Source organism: Scatophagus argus, chromosome 13 (assembly GCF_020382885.2).
Source record: "Scatophagus argus isolate fScaArg1 chromosome 13, fScaArg1.pri, whole genome shotgun sequence".
Classification (NCBI taxonomy): domain Eukaryota; kingdom Metazoa; phylum Chordata; class Actinopteri; family Scatophagidae; genus Scatophagus; species Scatophagus argus.
The window spans coordinates 18,335,977-18,358,693 of record NC_058505.1 but is presented as its reverse complement, the minus strand read 5'-3'; the positions used below and the strand labels follow the sequence as shown (position 1 = coordinate 18,358,693).

General features: G+C 39.5%; 1 protein-coding gene across 5 annotated transcripts in view; it reads right to left on the bottom strand.

Moving 5' to 3' along the window:
* Positions 1-15,991: 15,991 nt before the first annotated feature.
* The window catches only part of LOC124069728 (cadherin-24), a 133,229-nt gene continuing 126,503 nt past the window's right edge, over positions 15,992-22,717 (bottom strand). For 3 of the 5 annotated variants that reach the window (XM_046409132.1, XM_046409136.1, XM_046409135.1), the window contains one exon: positions 15,992-22,201. In XM_046409132.1, the coding sequence (XP_046265088.1) occupies positions 21,191-22,201 (1,011 nt within the window). In that variant the 3' untranslated portion in view covers positions 15,992-21,190. The remainder of the gene's footprint in view (positions 22,202-22,717) is intronic. The other 2 variants (XM_046409133.1, XM_046409134.1) reach the window with 2 other exon arrangements.

Sequence of the window (22,717 nt, the reverse complement as noted above, 5' to 3'; positions counted from 1 at the left end):
TTAAGCACCCTCCATTTAAATTAACAGCGTGGTTTTGAAATGACTCAGATGGAAGAGTGGGCAAATGTTTATGCATTTGAGAACAAAATTCACGGGTGTGTGATCGGTGTATGATTACCATATCCACCTTACAGTCATCACAACACCTGCAGTATTAAAAAGACTCTGTCTCACACGTAGTTCTCAACTGTCAGTTCAGCTTTTCCGCTGTTTTTATGGATAACAGTCCCACATGTGTGCATTCAGATATCTGTGACTGGCAGCAGCTTGCAATATAACAAGTTGCAGCTATGAAAAATTTAATAGCATCTGCATAAAGGTCTACATGACATCAATCAGAAGTGGTAACCACGGAGTCAGTCATACTGTGTCATACTTAAATGTGAGATCATGACAAACTGACTTTGTTTGAAGAGGATGAAATGCAATACAAATGCAAGTTCTGGATCTATCTGTCTGTGTATTTGTCTTTGGTGAAAAATATAAACAGTAATCAACATTTCTGTCACACCTTAGCAAACAAAGTAGCTATTTAGTAGTAGGATTTGAACTGTCATAAAAACTTCTTAAGTTTGTTTTCACAATTATAATTTAAAGTTCTTACTGTGTACACCTTCTGATACTAGACCATAGATGCACACATTTAAAATACTACACACTGAAATGCAGTATTCCTTCAGACCTTTAGAATCCATGAGCAGGCTAATCAAGCGTACCTGCAGGTCCTCATTTATTCACTCATTAATTTTCTTTGCCCATCTGTTCCTTCTCTGGGGTAGGGGGGCTGGAGTCCACCCCAGCATGCTCAGGGTGGGAAGCATGATGAGCTCAGTTAATAAAAAAAAAAGGAGTAATACTCAACACAATATAATCTGGAAGAAACTAAGAACAAATCCATTCCTTACTGCACGAGGCAAAACATAACGTTGCTCTCTTAAAAGCGAATGATGCATAGTTAATGCAGTTTGACTCTCCTTGGATCTGGGTATGCGCTCTGAAGTTAAAAATTAACTAGCACAGAAATGAAAACTTAATTTGGTGTTTAAATGCCAAACCAAAACAATTTAATCTATTCCACTCAATAAAGCGGCATCAGTGTGTCTCTCGATACCTCAGAGTGAGCCTGAGACCGTCACTCAGATGTTCACATTTGGAAGACTCTGAAGGATTGTGAACTATGTGCTTTTGAAGAGGAACTACTAAAGTACCTCAAAATTGTACTACAGTACACTGCTCACCAGAATCCAAGGAGTGTGAAGCAAACCACCCGAATAACTGTGCTCTGTTTCAGTGGTTAATTAAAATCAGTAACTCAGTGCCTGCCTTTAAAAATCTTTTCTGAAGATTTTTCATTTTGCAGTTTAAGATATTATTTGGAAAAGTTGTACAATTACATACATTTATACAACTATAATTGAATATACAAATTAATTCGATTTTATTATTCTGTCAGAAAGCGTTGCTGACGCAGAGAACTGAATCCCGATGCAGAGTCTCAAGGAGAGGCAGGATGGCAGAGGTCTGAAATAATATTCTTTTAATTAAACCAAACTGAAGAAATCACACACTTACTGTGGCAAGGGATCATGAAACTGTGGTTACACAGAAAACTTGGCATGGCAAAAAAAGGTGAATCATGGCATGAATGCATACAGCAAACACAAACAAAGTCAAATGCAACACACCAACAAATGTGACTGGCAAGACAAGGACTAAATAGACTGGACAACGAGACATAGGTGAAACACATTAGGAGGGAGAAAGCAATCAGGATAAACTAAAGCAAAGGTACATGAAACAGAGACGCACAGGGGAGGTGACACTTTCAAAATAAAACAGGACATGACAAAAACCTGGAACATAATACATGGAAACACAAGACACATATGAAACATGACACATGGATCAAAAATCATATGTAACATATTCTGGTGACATATTCTGCCTTTAATGATGACTAATGATGACTCGTTTTGAATGCATAAGAAGATTACTTGTACAAATGTATGAAATTCAAAATATTAAATGTTTAAATTCTACTAATTTCATTTGCTAATTTATTTCATCATATTCAGTCACACAATTAATTTGTTTAACTTAACAATTGCAGTTCCTGTCACGCTGTGTTTTTAGGTAAAAGTTTTAGGTAAAATACATCTTTTCATGACACACAACTAGAATGTCAAGAAATTATTAATGGCGCATCAAACCTCCTATTGCAGCATGATATATCTTAAAATGAGAGGGTTTTTTTTAATTGAGGTTGCATTGATTTTTATTCACAAGGTGGCAGCAAAACTCCACAGCCAGCAGTCAGACACACAGCCCTGACATTGTGAGTACCTCATAAAATAGTGTGCAAATTGTATAACATTTATACAACACAAAGCAACAGTAGTGCCTCATTAGAATCACATTTGTGCCTGCTTGATAAATTTAATATTCCCTCTCCTTTTAACCATGTTTTGGTCTCCACCAACTCCTGAGGGAAATATCTGTCTCTCTATCTATCAAATGCTCCACTGTGTTAAATTATACACAGACACATCAGACACAAACATCAGACTAAGAGGCACTTAGGGGGTTGAAACAACCACCTTATACCATCTTCGGTGAAGTATATCATGTGTATTGTTTGGTTTTTCTTATTTCTTTCACAGAAACCCGATCACTCCTGGTCCCTCACCTTCAATATCTGTTATCTGAATTATTGTAATCTTTCCAGGTAGATTCCTATACTATTGTGTATAGAGCCCTGTAGTAGTGTGTCTGCAGTAATACTGATCTGCTGTGGCTGAACATTTGGGCCTGATTCAAACATGCTCTCTCATTTCAAAAGCATTTAGTTCAAATGCAGCTTTCAACCATCAGATGCACTCAAAAAATGTGTAGCTCTACTGATGACTGAAGTAGTCGACATTTTTTAATTATGCTGTTTTTGTGCTTTCATGTTTCACTGACAAAATGGTTCTGTCAAGATGTGATGTATACTGTTGTGTGCACCTTTTGAAAATCTCTTGCACAAAATTGTAATCAAGTATGACTGTAATGTGCACCTTACATACTGCATCCTACTGCACATACCGGTATGTCCATTGACTGTACTTCTGCTGCTATGACTGTGTGTGTGTGTGTGTGTGTGTGTGTATTTTTATTGTACATAGTTTTATCAGGATGCTGTCCTTTTACTGCACACTGTGTGTGCCTGTTGTGGGTGTATGTGTATGGGTGTGTGTGCGTGTGTGTGTGGGTGTGTGTGTGTGAAATTATTGTCACTGTCTTACCTACATGTTTAGTTTTAGTTTTAGTTTTTAGTTTTTACTGCACATTGGAGACTGGTCAAACGAAATTTCAATTTTCTGTGCTAACCCCTGTTACATAGATCTTTGACAATAAAGTACACTTTGACTTTGACTTTGACTTTTACTGACTAAGTAACAAATGTATTTTATTTTAAATCATCATCAGCTTCATCAATTCCTGCCTGTTGAATGCAACAATGTAACAGTGCATTCTAAGTGACGTACCACTATATTAAATAAATCGAAAGAAAACATTAACATTATTTCCATCGTTTGCCATTATTGTTGTTAATGATTAATGAACGCACAGGGAAACCAGATGTCCATGTAAGGAGTGTCCTCTGGCTACAGGACTAGACCGAATCATGTTTTTTCTCAGAATTATAATTTTCATACACATTATTTTGTTTGTGTTCATCAATGTGTGCAACATCATGATTACTTATAGCATAATCCACATTATGTTACAAGTAATCATTTAATAAGTTTAAAAACACAATACCTGGACTGTACCTTATAAATTCTTATTTAATTGATCTCAACGACTTCATTTAGCAAATGAATTCAATCAGATGTCTTATACTAAGGGCTTTTTTCTCAGTCAGTAATGTGCACATCTTCAAGGTCGTTATGGCCCTGATATCTTTGTAGTATTTTACTTTTTCATTATGTGGAGAGAGAGGGAGAGAGAGAGAGAGAGAGAGAGAGAATGAGAGATGCTCCGTGAAGGCCTTGTAGGTTGGTTTTAGTTTTAGTCATGAGGAACAAGAGCAACAACAACATAACTCTAAATCTTTAATACGTGTGATGATGCTCCACTTATGCATGCAATGTGCAGCTGTCCCAGAGGATGGGCACCGCTGTGACTCTTTCAGAATCAGAATCAGAATTCCTTTATTGGTTCCTTTGGTGGTTTGTAAATTTTGCAGGATATTAGGTTATCAATTGTGAATTCCTCATCCAGCATGTCTCACATAAGTTACAGAGCTGCAGCGAGGAAGACATACAACACCTCTGTGGGTTAGGGGAATGACTCACCTATCATTCCTTTCAGCGTGGGGTCGACTGACATCTCTCTGTACAGTGAATAATATTTATTATTTGTTAACAGCATTTGGCGGACATGCTTGATATGATGGTTCGCACTGCATTCGAAGACACTCATATCCCAGAGGTGTTTAGGAAGGTGTTAACAGTCTCACAAAAATTGATATACAACCTCAGCCTGTGTCACTATTTCTGAACATCAGTTCAAAAGTTCCAAATCATCATGACCTTCATTTTATCCTCCCATACACCAAGATAAAACACACTTGAGTGATTGAGATAGAAATCTCCAGGTGGGAATATAAGCTGCAAGAGTTTTGTTGTAGCTAATATGATCAAAGACTGTTGTTTTTTTCCTGGGGATATTTGTGCTGCAGACCCCTGCCACCGTCTGCCCCTCAGGCTATCGTGTTTCTCGGAAAAAGCTGAGTGGATTTTCTTCAGGATGGTAGTCAAACTGGTTTGGCTTAAACAGAAAGGGCTACAGAGTGTAACAGAGCCGTCATGTAACAAGGATGCCCGTTTCTCTGTGTTTTATGTAAGGTTATTGCATATTTGGTCAAAAAAAATTGTTTAATGAGTTCAAAGAATTGCCAATCAAGTGACAAAAGTTCAAATGGAGTTCAACACTATCTTGAACAAAATAGTCATCTGTCTTATTCAAAACGACTTCACTCAAGTTGAAACAGGGTCTTGAAACAAGTTCACTGAATGTGGAATTTTCTCAACACATTTCTCAAGGGTGTTTTAGACATAAGACAGGATTAATGATTTATAAAGGTGAAGATTTATATGCAGCACAGCAACTTGGAGGATCAAAGTAAAAATGTCAGGAAAAGGATTGGTAGAATGGTAGATGAAATATCACTACTGCTGTTTCAGAATTTCTAGTATAAACAGCAACACCACATGCCGTGACAGAGCTAATTTCAAAACAGCTGTACCATTTGATATTTTGCAGCAGAAGCACAGGTTGAACATGAAGTCACTAATCAAGCACAGACTCCAACTCAAATTACTTTCCAATAACCAGGTGACAAAGTAGGGGAAAACTGATATCTTAGTCTTCGCACAAAAGACAGATGTTCTTTTTCCTTATTTTAAACCTTTAACTTAAGCAGACATTGAGGAGGGGGAAGATATGAGAACGTTATTCAGTGATGTGTCTTTGCAATGACAGCAAAAGACAACATCTACCAACTGTTCAATAACCTGCTTCTTCAAAGCTGTTCGAGGATTACCTCTCAGGGACTCACCTCTTGCAGCGAACATGAATTCTGCACCTTCTTTCAGCTTGTTTCTAAAAAATGTTCTGAAATGATCCAAGATAATTAATTGTATCCTTGACACTAATATCAAAATGTAAAAATAAACTAATTATCTCACACTGTTGTGTGTGTGTATGTGTGTGTGTTTGAGTGTGTGTATCCGCCAGGTTGTTTGTGTATAATCCCTTATTTAAATCTAGTTATCACCAGACAGGGTAGTGTACTAATTAATGGTAAGAGTTGATGAATGGATACCAAGTCGGTGACTTACAGTGTAAAAGAGAAACTTGTTTTGTAAAAAACAAACAAACAAACAAACAAAAAAACCCTTTATACATATAAATATTCATTGCATGCTTCAATGCCATATTGTTGGATGGAATCAATAATGAACTGAGATCTTGGTATTATACCAGTCCTACCTGTACTAATGCAAAAGGATTTGCCTTGAAGGTTTTGTGCTGTAAAAAAAAGGTCATTTGAACAATACAGTTAAAATGGTTTATCCCCTTGGGAGCACTACTGTGCTTAGCAGATTAAATTTTCAATCTGTCTCTTACTTTATGAGAAACATTGTCTTCTGTGGAGAGGTGACACTGTTTCCAGAAGGAGGTGCAAAAGAACTGTTAATGGAGTGTCCAGAATGGAAAAGATTCATGTCCCCCAGTGGATAAATGCTTTTGTACAAGTCAACAAATTTTAATGACAACTTTTTTTTTTTTCATTCATAAGAAAATTATGGTATGATGGTAGTATAAACAAACGTCAGGAAGCACTGGAACCTTTAGGACTCATCTACTGAGGACCATGAAAATTCAGAGAATATTTAAATATTAGCCAACAGTTTTTAGCGCTGGCACATAAATCTTACAGGTAAGAAAGTAATAGCTGCAGTACTGGGGGTTAGAATTTCAATCTCTTTCTACTTTAACGTAAGGTTGAGATTTTCTCTATAAAAGAAGAACATATGACCTAACAAATACACCAGGAGAGTTTTCAGCAAATGTCAGGGGACATTAGTTTCTAATAAACTCTATCATGGACCAATGTTTTTGTTTTTTGGTTTTTTTTTTTTGATAGAGATACTTTGACATGATAATGGAATGGAGATCAAGAAATAATGGGTTGGGTACAAATTCAAAGTGAATTTTGTGGAAGATTCATCACTTTTTAGTTCTACAAAATTACCATGGCCCAAAGTGTTTGTTTTGACCCAATGCTGTCAATAACTGAACGGTACCATCAAAATCAATAGGGTTTTGGTGGCATGCCAATATTTTTTGGCAAGAAAGTACGGAACAGTTTTTACAACTGCAATATTTGACCTCTGACACTTTGAGCTAGATTCATTTCATATGCAACTCAAGCACGAGGTGCAGTCTTGAGAGAGGAAAACATTCAAAACAGCCGCTTTTGGTGCCACAATTGCCAAATGTCCTAATGGTTGTTAAAATGAACCAGTGGTATCTTGCTTGACAGCCACCTCACCCAGGTGTATTGAATACTATGACATGTAGAAATGTTGATGTAATACATATAAAACAAAGAGGGACTAACATATCTGTGGTTTGCACAAACAGTGGCAGCATTTTATTCTAGTGACGGGGCTGTTCTAGATGGAAGGAGAGAAGGGCACTGAAATAACTAAAAATTGTCTCTTGAAGACAACAGATGTTCTACAGGGAAGAAAGTAGCAGCTGCTGCAGTGTTAACACAGTACTGCAGATTACAGGCTGGAGGTTAACTTAAAGTTCTACCAACACACACTACTTTGTTTGAATGGTAGTATAATGGGCAGTCAATGAATGGTTAGTTAATGATAGGGAGAACAAAACCAGATAAATAAGTATGTGTTAATTACAGAATTAAAACTAAATGGCTGCTAATTTTTCAGGACACCATCTGGAATTCACCCAAGGATTCTGTGGAAACACTTCTAAGTATCAAAAGATTTATTATGGCCCTAATTATGGACCAGTGGCTCCACTTTTATTCATCTGTGCCAGTTCCTTATTCATACTCTCTCAGTGCCTATACACTATTTCCTCCTATTCTGCCCTTAATTTTATTGACAGTTTGCCCACCCTTCATACCAAGCATCAAAAAAGCAGCTGTGGTCTATATTTCCCACTGCTGCAACATCAGGGGACTGATGACAGCAATTTGAGACAGCTGGGTTATAAAACTACTGAGTCCACAAGTCTGTAAAGCATATTAAATTGTTATCTTGAGACTGAATGGGATATTATCCTCAGTTCTTCTTTGTGCTGAAGGCTCACACAAGAGCGTCTCTTGACCTCTTGTGACTGCTGCTCAATGGGAATTGAGCCTAATATGAAAATGCAATTACTGTGGCTTGGAGGTTGAAGAAAGCGAACAGAATACTGCTTATAACTGCGTAACTGCTTATATAAAAAAAAAATGAACCCAACTCACTTTTGCATATGGAAGAGAAATGTGTTTTCTTATTTGCCCCTAATTGAAATGGTCAAAGTTGTATTTTTGTTTGAAAACTCAAGTCAGACCATACAGTCTGTTATGGTATCTTCCAGCAGGTAAAATATAAACTGAAACATGGCAATTGTGCAAGATGTTTTCCTGTATCATGCTGCAAAATGCCTGAGGAAACTTCACATGCAGTCTATTCACATCCCCCAGTTTATGATATTTGGGAGTAAATCCTGAGTGCGATTGTTTGAGATGATGGTTAAAGCCAGGGGGCAAAATGTAGGAACCAGACAGAGATTTGGAGTAGAGCAGATTGACAGACATGAGATGAAAGAGAATGATCACTCACTGGAAGACTGCTGAGAAAATATATCTAGAAAAAACAAAACAACCCGTGGTGAGCAAAAGAGGTGATGGATGAGGGCAAAAGTACATTCAAGCCTCAACTGAATCCAACCTATTTCTTAAAGCAGAACACATATTCAAACAAGCTGTGACCTGCAGCAGCAGCAGTAGTAGTAGCAGTAGTGTTGCTGTAATGTTACTTTTCTGAGTGTTTAAAAAGATCTGATTTATCTCTGCAAAAAACTGATACGAGTTTGTCTGTTTGTCTCTTGAGCCATATTTAGTTTCTTCTTCTCCTTCGTTGGTGACATTACAGCAACTGTCTGAACTTTAAAACTTTGAAAATTCATATCAAATTAGCCATAACTCATTCTTTTTTTCCTCAAAAACCGTAATATTAATTAAACCTATATCCTCCGACATCTTCTTTTTTTTCTTTTTTGTGCTCAATTGACAGCAAACTTGCTACCCTGAATCTTCAGATTATCGTCTACAAATGATTGATCCTGGTTTTTGAATTATCAAAAACTCAGGCTGCAGTCACTCAAAATGCTAGAGGACGGATGGACAGATACTGTACGTTCTCACTAAATAAATCTCTAATCTTAGGAAATAGAGCCTCTTTAAACATCAATTCTCAGGTATGGAGAGATCAATTTTTAAAAAAATAAACTGCACATCTCAGTGCTGTCTTGCTGAAGTAGGTAAATTCTCAGATCATGACTTGTTCTTCATGTTTAAGGTTGTGGGTTTGAGCCATGGAGAATTAACACAATTAACATCTTATAACTAACCAGTTATTATCCTGGGGATCCCCTGTCATGTATGTTTAAGGTGTCTCCTTCTTCCAGCTACACTACAGACAAGACTAGACAAGACTATAGACAAAAATATTCGCCCACCTGACCATTACACCAACAGGGACTTTAATGACATCACATTCTAAATACACAGACAGCTTTGCAGCTGTAACAGCTTCCACTCTTCTAGTATGGATTTCCATAAGATTTTGGAGTTTTCTGTGAGGATTTTTGCCCATTCATGCAGTAGAGCATTTGTGAGGTCAGACACTGATGCTGGACCAAAAGGCCTGGTTCACAATCTCTGTTGCAGTTCATCTCAAAGCCCTTTGTGCACTGGGACACAGTCATTCTGGAATAGAAAAGGGTCAGGATTCCAGCTTCTCCCATTCACAATATCTATCCCAACTTCACAATTTCCGAAGTAACTTCACACCAGTTTCTTGAACTGATTTTCATTTTAATATCTTCCTTCACATTTGATTTAATTCATGCAATAAATCATTTAAACAAGATTTTCAACCAAATTGATTTTTTTTATACCAGTTATGCATGGCGCTCTGGAACTTAAACCCCTGGTGTGTTCATCTCCCGTTGAGAAGGTCTGGTTCCTCAGCTCAGCCTTTTCTCTGTGAAGTCTGTGAGCTTTGATTCTCCTACCCCCCACCCCCCACACACATTCAAAAGACATGCAGGTCAGGTAGACTGGAGAATTTTAAATGATCAAGGTTGTGAATGTCAATGATAGTCTGCCCAAGTGAGTTAGCTCTTTAATGAACAGATGATCTGTGAAGGGTGCTCCGTCTGTGCATGCTGGGATAGCCTCTCGACAGCCTCTGAACAAATACAAGGTTTTTCTTCCAGAAGGTGGCAGCAGGCACAAGCCAATGTACATGTAGCTGGATGAACCCGTGTGGCAGAACACGATGTGGTCTCAGTTTAAGTGGAACTGTGGGTGATTTAATAATAAGTCCCTCATTTACAAGGCCACAGCAGATCAAAGCTCGCATGCAAAGACACACACACGCAGTTAAGCTTACAGTAATATCAGGCTGATGGGTGTTGCTGGGTGTGGTCAGAAGTGTGTTCTGTTGCAGCTGTAACCATCTCAAACAGTGATGTCACAGTGTACTGAAACACCTCTTGGGTGCACTTCTACATCACTGCAGGAAGGTAACACAATCGGAGAAAGTAAAATTTTCAAAAAGGAGGTGTTATGTTGCTTTATATGTCTTTTATGGCATGACCCCCTTTAGAAGCCAAAAATCAGTCATTAACAATGATAGAGGAAGCAACTAATAAAGAGGGATCCAATTTGACTTTCAGTGAAATAAAGGTCAGCATGACAGCTTCTCTACATAAATTATATTCATTCAACTTAGTGTCACTCCATGTTTTCAGCTGGTCATCCAGCCCCCCACAGTAGCTCTATGCCCTGCAGTTTTTTGACAACCACTGGATTAAAGGTCAATTTTGAATTTTATTTATGGATTGTGGTGTAGAGATTGTATCCACAGCTGATAATCTTATATTTGGGTCTCTACAATCTCTTTGTTCCATTAATTATACACTTTGTAAAAAGCTACAGTTAATGTAAATTTAAATTCTAGTAGAGATTCCAAAGTTTGCAAAGAAAGCACTTAAATTCAGTTGAATTTTGAGGGAATTAGGATAAAATGATGCCTGAAGCGTCTAAAATATTTCCATTTGATAAATGCTGTAGGCATAAAAACCACGGAGGCTAGCGAGTAGACTAAATATTTCATTCATATCTTCAGTCAAGAGCTAAAGAAAACTAATAAACAAATGTCCAAATCTTTGTAAGCAAGGTGATTTTTCATATTACATTCTATCAAATATGTGATACTTACTGTAAATATTTTGGATGAATTATGTGTTGTGTAATTGATGATAGTGTAATTTAACAGGTAATATATAACAGGTAATAATATACAGAGAAGCATTGACCACAGAAGCAATCAAGAAGCAAAGTCAGCAAAAACAAAAATAATTACAGACCATACAATAAGCACAACCTGAACAATAGAGAATTAATAGCTGTATAAGTAAAGTAATCAGAAGCATATTGCATCACCAGCAGAGAAGTCACAACTCTCGGCAGCCCTATTTCCTGGCCTACATTATTAAAGCCTCTGAGCATAAATGAGTCAAGATAAAAGGAAAAAAGAATCACAGGCAGAAAATAAAGACAATAATATGGAAATAAAACATTAAGATGGAAGTTGGATAGTATAAACAAAGCAACCTTTCTTTTTAAATTAAACAAATTAGAATTAAAATCTAGTGTGTGTGTGTGTGTGTGTGTGTGTGGATGTGTATTCCTGTAGTTGTGGGGGACAAAAATCACAGTTACATTGTGAGGAACCGCCTTACTTATGTGGACAAAATGCAAGTTCCCACAACGTATAAGATCTAGGATTAGGCAAGTAATGTCTATTGTTATGGTTAGCTGGTGGTTAAGACTCCAGGAAACGAATGGAAGTCTATGTAATGTCCCCAAAAATGATGAAAACAAGACTGTGTGTCTGTGTGTGTGTGTGTGTGTGGATGTCCTGTTATAACCTTATACTGTACCTACACCGAGTAAATCAATTCAGTGTGTGGATGTCTTTTTCTTTGCTTATTCTTGAATATTATAGTTGTAATAATAGTAGTTCATATATTTCAAGCTAAATTGTATGCAGATGTGTTTTATTTGGTAATAGGGCTGGTATCAGATTTTATTACATGAATTTCACAGCCAGGAAAATTCATGGTAAAGATGTTATCGCAATAAATAAATAAAGCTACAGAATATTTGGGGAAAAAAAATAATACTGTCAGTCAAAATTCAAGTTCAATTCTCATTATACAGTACAGGAGTGTAAAAATTATGCTAGACATAAAAAAACAAAGGCTAAATAAAGTAATAAATTGTCAGATTGAGTCTTTAACTTTTTTTTGGTCAAATAAATTTTCACTCAAAATTTGAGAATAGTCTGTAATTATCACTGTATACAAAAGTATACAAAACAAGAACTCATACAGAAAAGTGAAAAGGCTACCAGACAAACTGATAAATAAAGGATACAAAAGGCCTAACATCTGTGCTGGATTATTTGTATGATATTATTATGTTTTTTTAATTAAAATAGTATCAATATGTCATTCTGTGAGATGACAGGGGAACTTTTAATGGTCACACACACCATCTGAGTGTCTGTTGGCATTTAGTGAGCGGGCAGTTGACCAAAGAGTGGCTCTGCTGTTTTTGCAGCCCTCAGCTGTTAACATTTCTCCATGAGCTATGTAGGACAATAAGAGGCACAGCTGATGAGAATAAATCCCCATGAACATTTCACCAAAGGCAATAACATCCGCCTCAACTTATTATTCCACTCGCTTCACTGAACAATTAACCAATCTGACACAAAGGGCTAATGAACGTACTTAACTCTCCCTCTCTCTGTCTGTGTTTGTGTGTCTCTAATTGGTTATCATGTTCCTTTTTTCTTTTTGTCTAGAATGATCAGTTGTGTAAATAGAGTTTGTCACCTCCCAAGACACACACACACACACACACACACACGCTCACAAACACACATCCACAGACTTCTCTCCTGAGTCTTGAGCCACGACATTACCTCAGATATGATCACCCTGCTTGGAGCAGTCGACCAGCTCAGCTCCCAGGAAACCCGTGTTGAACAGATAAATAAAACAAAGGTCCAGACACTATCTCCTGCCCTCACTGGTTGGAAATATTCCACAGCTGGGTGTATCTGTATGTTCTCTGCAAATAAAGAAGCATCTGGACAGCTAAACAAATAATCTATTCTGGGGGGCAAGTGCGGTGTCGCTTAGGTCGGTTTGCGGCTTCCTGTCACAGGATAAGGTCCTGGGCTAGTTGAACTCAGTTGGTTTCCCTTGGGGCAAAAATCTCCTCTCCTTAGCTCATTGCCTCCACAAAGAGGACTGCAGAGGGATTTTGATCGTTTCTGATACGATGGCTAACCACAATGGAACTGCGGCAAGAAAAGACAGCAGGAATTGAAATGAAGGGCTGCAAGGAGAGCAAGTTTCTGTCTTTCATTTTTAAGAACAGGGTGCATATTTTAATTGTGCTGCAACATAATTGTTATATTTACCACCCAATCCCTTCACACAGCAGCTGAATAGAGTGCTGTAGTATGTAAATGTGGGTAATAGAAGGAGCACTGGGCTGCATGCTTAGCACTGTCTTTGAATGATTACTGTCTGGTATTAGGCAAATTCTCTGTGCTTATGGAAGCATGATAAGGGATTATGTCGCCTCAAGTAACACCATGTCACCAAAAAGCAAGACAAGAAGCAATTCCAATGAAGATTTCTGACTAATAATGTACCCTTCAACCTCCCCTCCCCTCCTCTTCTCTCTTTTCTTCTCCCACTGAGCCCCTGTTTGCCAACAATGCAGAAACCAGAACTGCATGCTCTCCAACACTCACCTCACATGTTGGACTACCACTCCAGTGTCCGCCAACAACCAGCGGGCCATTTAAATTATCCACCTCCTCCATCCATCCCCCTGCCTCTGTAAGTGTAAATACCTCTTGTGTAATTTACCCTGGAGTTTCCATTCACTAATTACCCCCTCTAATCCTCCCCCCACCTTGCCGAAACCAACTCCTGCTCCAGGTCTCCCCCCGTTACACTATGGATTCTCTGTCGGCTTGCCATAGGGAGATCGAACTCTAATTAAGATTGTTAATGAAGATTTAATTTTCCACTTCAAATGAGCCAGTGAACTAAGAGTGTCCCGAGCGAAACGTATGAAGGAGAGAGCGCGAGAAGAAGAAAGAGAGGAGGAGGACAAGAGGAGACGAATAAGAGGCATGGGCCAGTGTGTAAACCTGAGGGACAGATGGAGTTAAAAGTTACTTAGGAGGCTGTTAGACATTTGACTATGGGGCAAGAAGCTGCACTCAACCCTAGTTCCATGGCTGATGAAATTCACCTCATTCCCTTACACTTTCCTTGTGTTTGGAAGCTGCCTTTAAACCCTATAGGTACTTGAAATGCAAAGATACACACACACACACAAGAACTCACACTGTGCTGAATAGCCAGAGGGATTCTGGGTGTCAGTAAGGTTCAAACAGAATGAGGAATCTCCATATACTTGAACTCACACATGCACACACACACACACACACACAAACACACACACACTTACTTGTGTGTCCTGTGACGCAGTCTTGCAGCACATACAGTGTGTATGGAGCGCTCCAGTTCAGTGTACAGTTAGTTATTCCCCTGTGTACAGCTTTAACAGAGCCCATTTTATCTCCAGTGCTGCCATTATGCTATGATCAATTATGCATGCTGTAATTATTGACAGCACCATGACAGCGCATCTCACCTAGAATGCTGCATTGCGGTGTTGATGCTTCAGGCAAACTGATAAACGTAAATATAGGAGTCGTAAATCGATAAGAATGTTTTGTTGTTACGAGTTGGTATGTATTATCAGCTTGGTGGTGGATTGTGGCTAAAGCAGGTCAAAGCTGTTTTGCCTCCAACTCACTCCACATCCTCTTTAGATACAACACGTTGCCTCTGTAGGGGGCAAGTCAGCCCAGTGCATGAACTTCATAATTATGGGACTGCACAGACATATATGAGATAGGAAGGCATCTTACTTCAGCACTCTGCAGAATCTGCTCTAACTCAATCACAAATACACTTTTAAGTGATGCAACACATTTGCTAATATGCCCCCCCTCCATCTCTCCCTCTCCTGACTTGAGGCGGGTATTATCATTGTAATCAAGCAGAGACCCAGCTAACACGATCATTCTCTAAACCATCATGTAGAAATAATCCCCGCCTTCATATTTGATTATTGTAATAAATCTTTTTAACCAGCTATTCAGTCACAGCAATGGGGCACATCTCCCCGATCCGTCATTCAGCTGGGATGAAGGCTGTAGCATACAGGAGAGCTGCAAGGGTTGGGAAAGGGGTCTTGTATTATTTGGTCACAGCTGTCAGGTCTGCTCTATTTGGTGCTGCTCTGGAGTTCAAAATGTCCTTTTTTTTTCTTTGTGGGCGAACAAACAGTCTGAAAGCGTGATTGGTCTGCAAAACTCTCTGTCTGTCCTCTATTACTGACCTCACATCCCCTGATCGGGCTGGATCAGACCAGACAAGGTGTTCCTTCATCCTGTAGACACACACACACACACACACGCACACACTGTGGTTTGGAAATTTCAACAGGGCAATTTGACAAGGCACACCCTCCTACTCACAAGAAGACACATGCTCACAAGGTGTGCACACATTTGTATGCACTGCACAGCACATCTCTCAGTTGCTCTCTCCTTCTGTCTTCCTCTTGACACACACACACACACACACACACACTCAGTCTTGTTTCCATCACTTTTGGGGACATTATCCTGAAGTCTTAACCGCCACCTAACCATAACAATAAACATTATTTGCCTAATCCTAAATCTTACCTTAACCTAATCCTAACCTCAGTCTAACCTTAAAGCAAGCCTTCACCCTAATATTTACTGATTTATGTTGTGGGAACTTGCAATTTGTCCCCATACGGAAGGCGGGTCCTCACAATGTGACTATAAACAGATTTTTGTCCCCACAACTACAGGAATACGCATCCATGCGCACACACACACACACACACACACACACACACTCAAACAGAAGAAGTCTGATATTCCAGAAATTTGGGTGACTGTAGCAAGGATCAGGTCTGACTCATCTCTTTGAAATAGTTGCTTTTTTATTCAAATTTACAAAAAGAAAAAGTACAACAGAAATAAATAAACTTTGTTCAGCACGCAATTGTGGAATTGTATCAACATCGTGCAGGAGCAATGAAGTCACTGGGGGGCACAGAACTAATGGAGTTTACCTGTTTGGAGTCAAGAGCTCATGAAGTTCAACCTGAACCTTTAAGTTACATATCAGTGTATCCAGAACCTGCTCTTATCCCATAAGTATGAGGTCTGACAGGACCACTTCTTCGGTCACTGTGGGTTGGTCCATCTAAGCTAGCTTAAAGAGTGAAAAAGAACTGTGGAGTGCTGCTGAGACTGCAGGCTTTTATTCCATTTAAAACAACTGATTCGTCTAATCACGCTTTTGATTGAACCAATTTGCCGGGCTCAGGAGGTGGGATAATCAGCTCCGTCAAGTGGTTTAGTCAGCACAGCACTCCAGAACTCTGAAATAAGACAAATCAGAAGAATCACCACTGTGATTTCTGACCAATCAGCCAAAGCAGAACGCTGAATTAGACCAACCATCAAAGTTGAAACACCTGGAGTCAATCAAGACTTTGGGAGAAACCACATAATTAAGATGGCAAGTAAGGTCACTTATTGGTATACCATGCTAATTGCTTTTGTAATGGCTGCCCCAGAATTGGCAAAACTGTTATGAAAATGAGGATTGTTTGCTTGTGTGTGTGTGTGCGTGTGTGTGTGTGTGTGTGTGTGTTGTGTGTTGAGACAGAGGGACTCAGAAATTTGGCACATTCCACATAAATGCTAGGGAAAACATTGCCCAGATGATGCATTGGCAAAGCAACACATTAGAGCTCTTTAGGACAACACTTATTTCATAACAAAATGGCTCCAAGTTCTTTGGCAGTCATTTTAGGTGTACCAGTGAAATTATTATCAGTTTACTGTATGCATCTGAAATGTTTTACATTTCACTTCAATTAAATTAGGTTTGAAGGAAAATCCTGGTTTATTACAACTTGGGTTGTGTTTTGAAGTTTTAAACATCATTTCTATGGGGCATGACAACATTGTACACTTCTGGTGCATTGTTGAGCACAAGGAACATGACAACATTGCTTCAGCAAAGTCAGGCAGGGCAAGAAGGTTATGTAACCTGATTAAAAAACAAAAAACGTAATTTTGTGGAATTATCTTGTCTAGGAGAACAAACCCTAAGGCTCAACTTAGACTAATCATTTTGCATCCAGATAAAAATCCATATTGTTTTGCCCAGCTACACGTTGGTCCTATTCAGCTATAGAGGAAGCTTCTGCAGAACACCGGCACAATGAAGACCAGTCTAGCAAAAATCATTTTTAATTTTGCAAACACAAGTATATGGTGTTTTTTTTCTTGTTGTTGTTTTGTTTCATTTTTTTATATATATATATCATGAGCAAAATAGGCAGTCAGAGCGAGGACTGAGCACTGCTCAGTCAGTTGAAATTGCAGTGTACCAATGACAGTCTCAGGTTTCATTCATAATACACTGAAGAAACCAATCCCATCACCTTCAGGTGGGGCTACAGTGGAAAGCTAATATTCACTACTTTCAAGATCACTGCAGAGACGTGTTGTTTTTGGTAGCAAAGTTTTAAAAGGAGATAAGGTGAACCTTCATGTGTTATCACACATTAGCTAAATTTCAAGTTACTCCAGACAGTTTTTCAGACAGCCAAGCTGCTGATGGGCAGAGTTGAAGCTGCAGGTGAGCAGCAGAGGGATGGGCAGGAACTATTTGCATGCCTACCTATGGAGGAAAAGTTACATCTTAGCAATTTTAGGGCTGAAGGATTTTCTTAATGGAACAGAAAAGAGTTTTTATGGGTTTAATCAGTTCCAGGAGATGAACCATATATTTGGTTACAACATTAACGGCTTAGCTAGCTAGTGAACACGTGTCCATAAACTCATTAATGAATTAAACTGAGGTCTCATTTATGCTACTTCTGAAAATAAACACACTTGAATCTGACACAGAGAACAGCAGATAATGTAATTTTAATATCAGTGACAGAACCTCTAGAGGCTGCTTCATCAGACTACTTATTGCCCAAGGCCCATGAAATGATTGTGCAAATGGGGTCAAAATGTTTGCAATAATCCCTGTCTGGGAACATTGTGTGCATGCACAAATTCAGCAAGTAGTTGATGCATTGATTTTTTTTCTACAGTTTTTTACCATATACCTCTGTTTTCTGTTGCTTTGAACCTTTAAGCTTGTGTTTCTGCCCCACAGGACTTCCTTAAAGATACGTCTCCCAGCCCCAGATCTCAGCAATTCACTTGTAGTGCATTTTGTTGTTATAACTGATAGAAATAATGGTAAAAACTATGAAAATAAGACCCAAGTTTCAATAAACTAAAACTATTCTTTAAGGTCAGCACACATATTGCTGGGAATTGGCTAATAGCTAACATACTTAGTCACATTGGATTACACTGTGAGTTACACTGCTGATGAAAGATTTAGGTAGCTTGAGCATGTTGAGATATTGTATCAGTCAAAATTAATTGTAACTCAGATTCCTCCCAAGGTTCTGTGCCCCCCACTCTTCTCCAGTTATTGTGCAGTACTTGTACATTGGTTCCGATACCATCCAGTCCCCACAGTGGCACTGTATGGTCTGTCTGTGGCTCAGGTAAAGGATACAGAGGTGTGTATGAGTTTCATTTTGGTCAGTGTGAAGCCCGACTTCCTGACTGGTTGGGTTTGTGTTGACAGTAGCAGACCCTGACAACAAGATTATGGTGGACTAAACTGGTGGACACTAGCAAAGCTGGAAGCTTGACTTATGTGAGTGACTTTACAGTGAACCAGTGATAAAAGTTGACATTTCCGTGATGGTACACCAAAGACATTCACATTCAGGTTAGGGCAAGTGGAAAAATTCCCCTCTTGACTTCCAAAAATTCAACAAATTTGACCATTATAGTTTAGGTTAGTTATGTTTCCTTCAAATTAGAGAATTGACTAGTATTGCCTAAACAGTCACTTTCCAATGCTTGTGTCAAATATTACTTACTTACTCTTAAATATACATTTTATTATAGTTCTAGAGTTAAGTAATTATATATAAAACTCTCAGGCAATGCAACACTAATAACAGAGCTGTTCTCGGAACATATTACATATTCCATTTTAGTATATTTTATTACCTTTGCAGAGTGATAATCCAGATATTGTGGAAAATGCAGAATCTTTGTTGTATGCTTGTTAGGGGAATTTCTCCTCACTCCATTGGATTTTCATCCTTGCTGGGACAGGCAAGTCCTGAGGCTCCCTGTAACTAATATTTTGCACAACAAACTTCTGCCAGAGGCCACATTTATAACCCAGTCCTCAGCTACCACAAAACAGACCCAAACCCGTTCACTTACTACACAGATACATGGTGTTGTTTTCAGTCCAGAAAGCTGCTAAATTCAGCTGAGTTAATCAGTTTCTAATCTACAGTACATACAGATAGTCCCAACAGTGCTCCATTTGGACAAGTGAGTTCTGTTTTTGATTTTTTTTTTACTCATTTTTCATTTTATACACTCTCTTTTAGCAATAATATTTAGTGGTATTTACATTTGAAATGCTTTTACATACAGTCAAACATTGTATCTTTTTCTTTACTTGACATCTTATAAAACAACTGTAATCTTTGACGTTATTATCTATTATTGAACATCACACAGTATAAAAGTGCATTCCAGCTGAAAACTCATTTGCATCCTGACCTTTTACAAGAACAAAAAGCCTGTCTCGGGAGTCTCTGCGGGTGTTGTTCTCTGATAATTTCATTACAGATCTATGGAAATTTTCATTTGGGCGTTACGAATGTTCAAAATGGAATTGATTGCCTTTAAATTATTATTTTTTTAAATTTATTTATTTATTGTTGCTGTTTTCAAAAATCATGCATACTTTGTCCTCAAGATGTGCCAAGTGTGACCACAGGGGTACGCATAAAAAATAGGAGACTTCTTCAATAAAAACATTTAAGAATCCAGTAATGGAGTCATCCTTTGCCCATATACTAGCTGGAATACTTGTAGATGGTTTTGCTTTTATAATCTACTGTAGTACAATCAAAGCCTTGTGGTGTTGATCAGTTCTTTTGTGTCTGTGTGTGTGTTTGTGTGTGAATCTTTGTAAACATACCAACACTTCATTACAAAAAGCTGGAGGGGGATGAGAGAGGTGTGGGGTGGGGGCGGGGGATCGCATCCTTAAATCATTTTAATTTTTCACAATGTCTGTTTTCCTTGCGGGCTGAGAGGAGGGAGAATCTTTTGCAGGATTTAAATGATTCATCATTTTCATTTGGAATGAAGTGAGCTGAATAATTCACTTTTCTGCCACTGCAGATGGAATAAAAATTAACAGATTCTGTACAATCGTCTCTTTTCTCCGACAGTTTCTCTCGCTATATCACCATCCCTTATCCCATTCACTTTCAATTCAAATATATACTTTATCCCCTGCATGTTATCCTAGTTTCTAAACTTCCTCGTTAAATGTTTACTCTTGCATGTCGTCCCGAAAACTAATGTTGCAGCTTATAGGCCATCAGTCATCAGTTTCATCTTTAAAGTGTCTCTGTGTACCATGCTTTCTCCCTGCTACTCTTGCTCCAGTCTTTGTTGAATATGCTCACATATACACTCACACATTCGGTTGTTTATATGCACTTTTGCTCGCTCATCCATATTCCCTCACTGGCTTTTCCAACACACAAACACACATGCAGACTCAAAGAGCAGGCCGACACGCAACGAGAAACGTCTTCCTTCTTGTTTCCTGCTGTTTCTCATTCCATACGTGAGAGCTGAATTAAATCGAGTCTTGGATGTTTGGGTTGTTTTTCTTTGTCCAAAGCGTTTAACAAATTGTTGCTGCCCCGAGCAGAAGCAGCCTCTGCATTGTCTCAGTATCTGTGCTCAACCATATCAGCGTTTCAACACTTATTGCTTTAAATTACATCAATCACTCCCTCCCCTGCCCTCGTATTCTCCATCCTCCCTAGGCTCATTTTTCTCTGTCTCTTTTTATTACTTTGCCTCTTCATCTTTCTCTCCTTTAACTTCTCTTCACATTATTCTAGCTCTGGTTGCCTTTTCATCAACCTCCTATTCCCTCTGTTCCTCTCTTACCCCTTTGCCCCTATTTGTTTCATTTTTATTCTTCCTCAGTCTTTCCCCTCGTCTCCAACCTGTTCTCCCTCTTTTTTCTCTTTTCTTTCTGGCTCCTCTTTCTTTTCCTTCTCCTTTTTGGTATCCTCTTCGACTTTTCCCTTCTCTTCCCTTTCTTTCTCCCTGTCTTTGAAGAGTTGGGCTAATTTTTGGAACCGGGGACCCCACTCTTCCAGCCCTGTCCCCCACTCCTCCTTCTCTGTATCTTTCTCTCCTTCGCTCTCGAGCGAGCTGAGAGATCCGGCCCGGGACCCTGTGCCCTCCAGACCATACACCTGCACAGAGTCGTAAGGTGGCTGCGATGGGTCAAAAGTGACCTGGGCAAGACGTAGGCGTAGGAACTCACCCACCCTCAGTGCCAAGGAGGGACCTCCAGGCCCTGGTGGTCCTCTCATAGCCTCCATCCCTGGAACCCAGCTGGCCCCAAAGCCCATTCCTCCACTGTATGTTCCCCGAGGCTGCCCCGGGAAGGGAAAAAGCTGGGGGGTCATATCCCTCCTGCCCAAAACATACCCTGCCAGACCCACCCGATCATGCCAGTCACCAACAAAGCCAGCTGCTTCTGGGTAGACAGATGATATCCCTCCACCCTCCCTGTCTGGCCTCGCCACCACAAAGTTGCTCCCCATCTCCAGTCCTCCTCTTCCCAAACTGCCAGGGTAGTCCCTCTGTCCAGATACCTCCCCCTGCAGCCCAGTGGCATAGTTGTGTCCACTGGCAGATTGCTGTTGTCCATCTATGGAGGTGCCCCCACTTCCATTTCCACCTGCACCTCCACTTCCTCCTCCCCCTCCTCCTCCACTGCCTCCTCCTGCGCTGGAGTCAGATTCAGCCTGGCCAGAGCTTGTGCGTTTTGGAGACAAGCCGGCGCGGGAGGCTCTGCGTCCTGCCATGGGGAGGGTAGCCGAATCGCACACCCAGCCTCCTGCACCGTGACCCTGGCCCATCATGGAGCCAGATCGGGTCATGACGAGGTTATGCTCCCTGGGTAATGTCTCCGACTGCACCTGGAGGGAACGTAGGCGAGCACGAGTGGTTTCAGTTCGGGGCTGGGGAAGGGTGTGGTACTGTTAGGTTTGGTTACAGTAACACAAAAATGGGAAGAAGGACATGTGATAAGCGGAATAATAGTTAATAATTAATAAAAGCGGAAAGATGGGGAAGTATGATGACATAGTGCATAAAATGTAGGTAAAGCAAGAGACGTGAAGATAAAAAGTGATTGAGACAAAGGAGAGGCATTGAGCAGAACAGAGTGGAGGAAAAACAGAATTGGAAGAAGCCATAGATATTAATTGAACACTAAAATGAGCTAACACTGCACTGTGAGAGGGAGATGGAGAGGGGAGTGATCGAGAGATAAAACATTTGAAAATTAAATAAAGGAAGAGCAAGAGAGCTGCGCAATGGCCTAATAAATAAAGCAAAACATAGAAAAGAAAATGAACAGCAGGATATAAATGTGTTGATATGTCTGAATCATCATCTTCCTCCTGCATTGTTCTGGACACTTCTGCTACCGG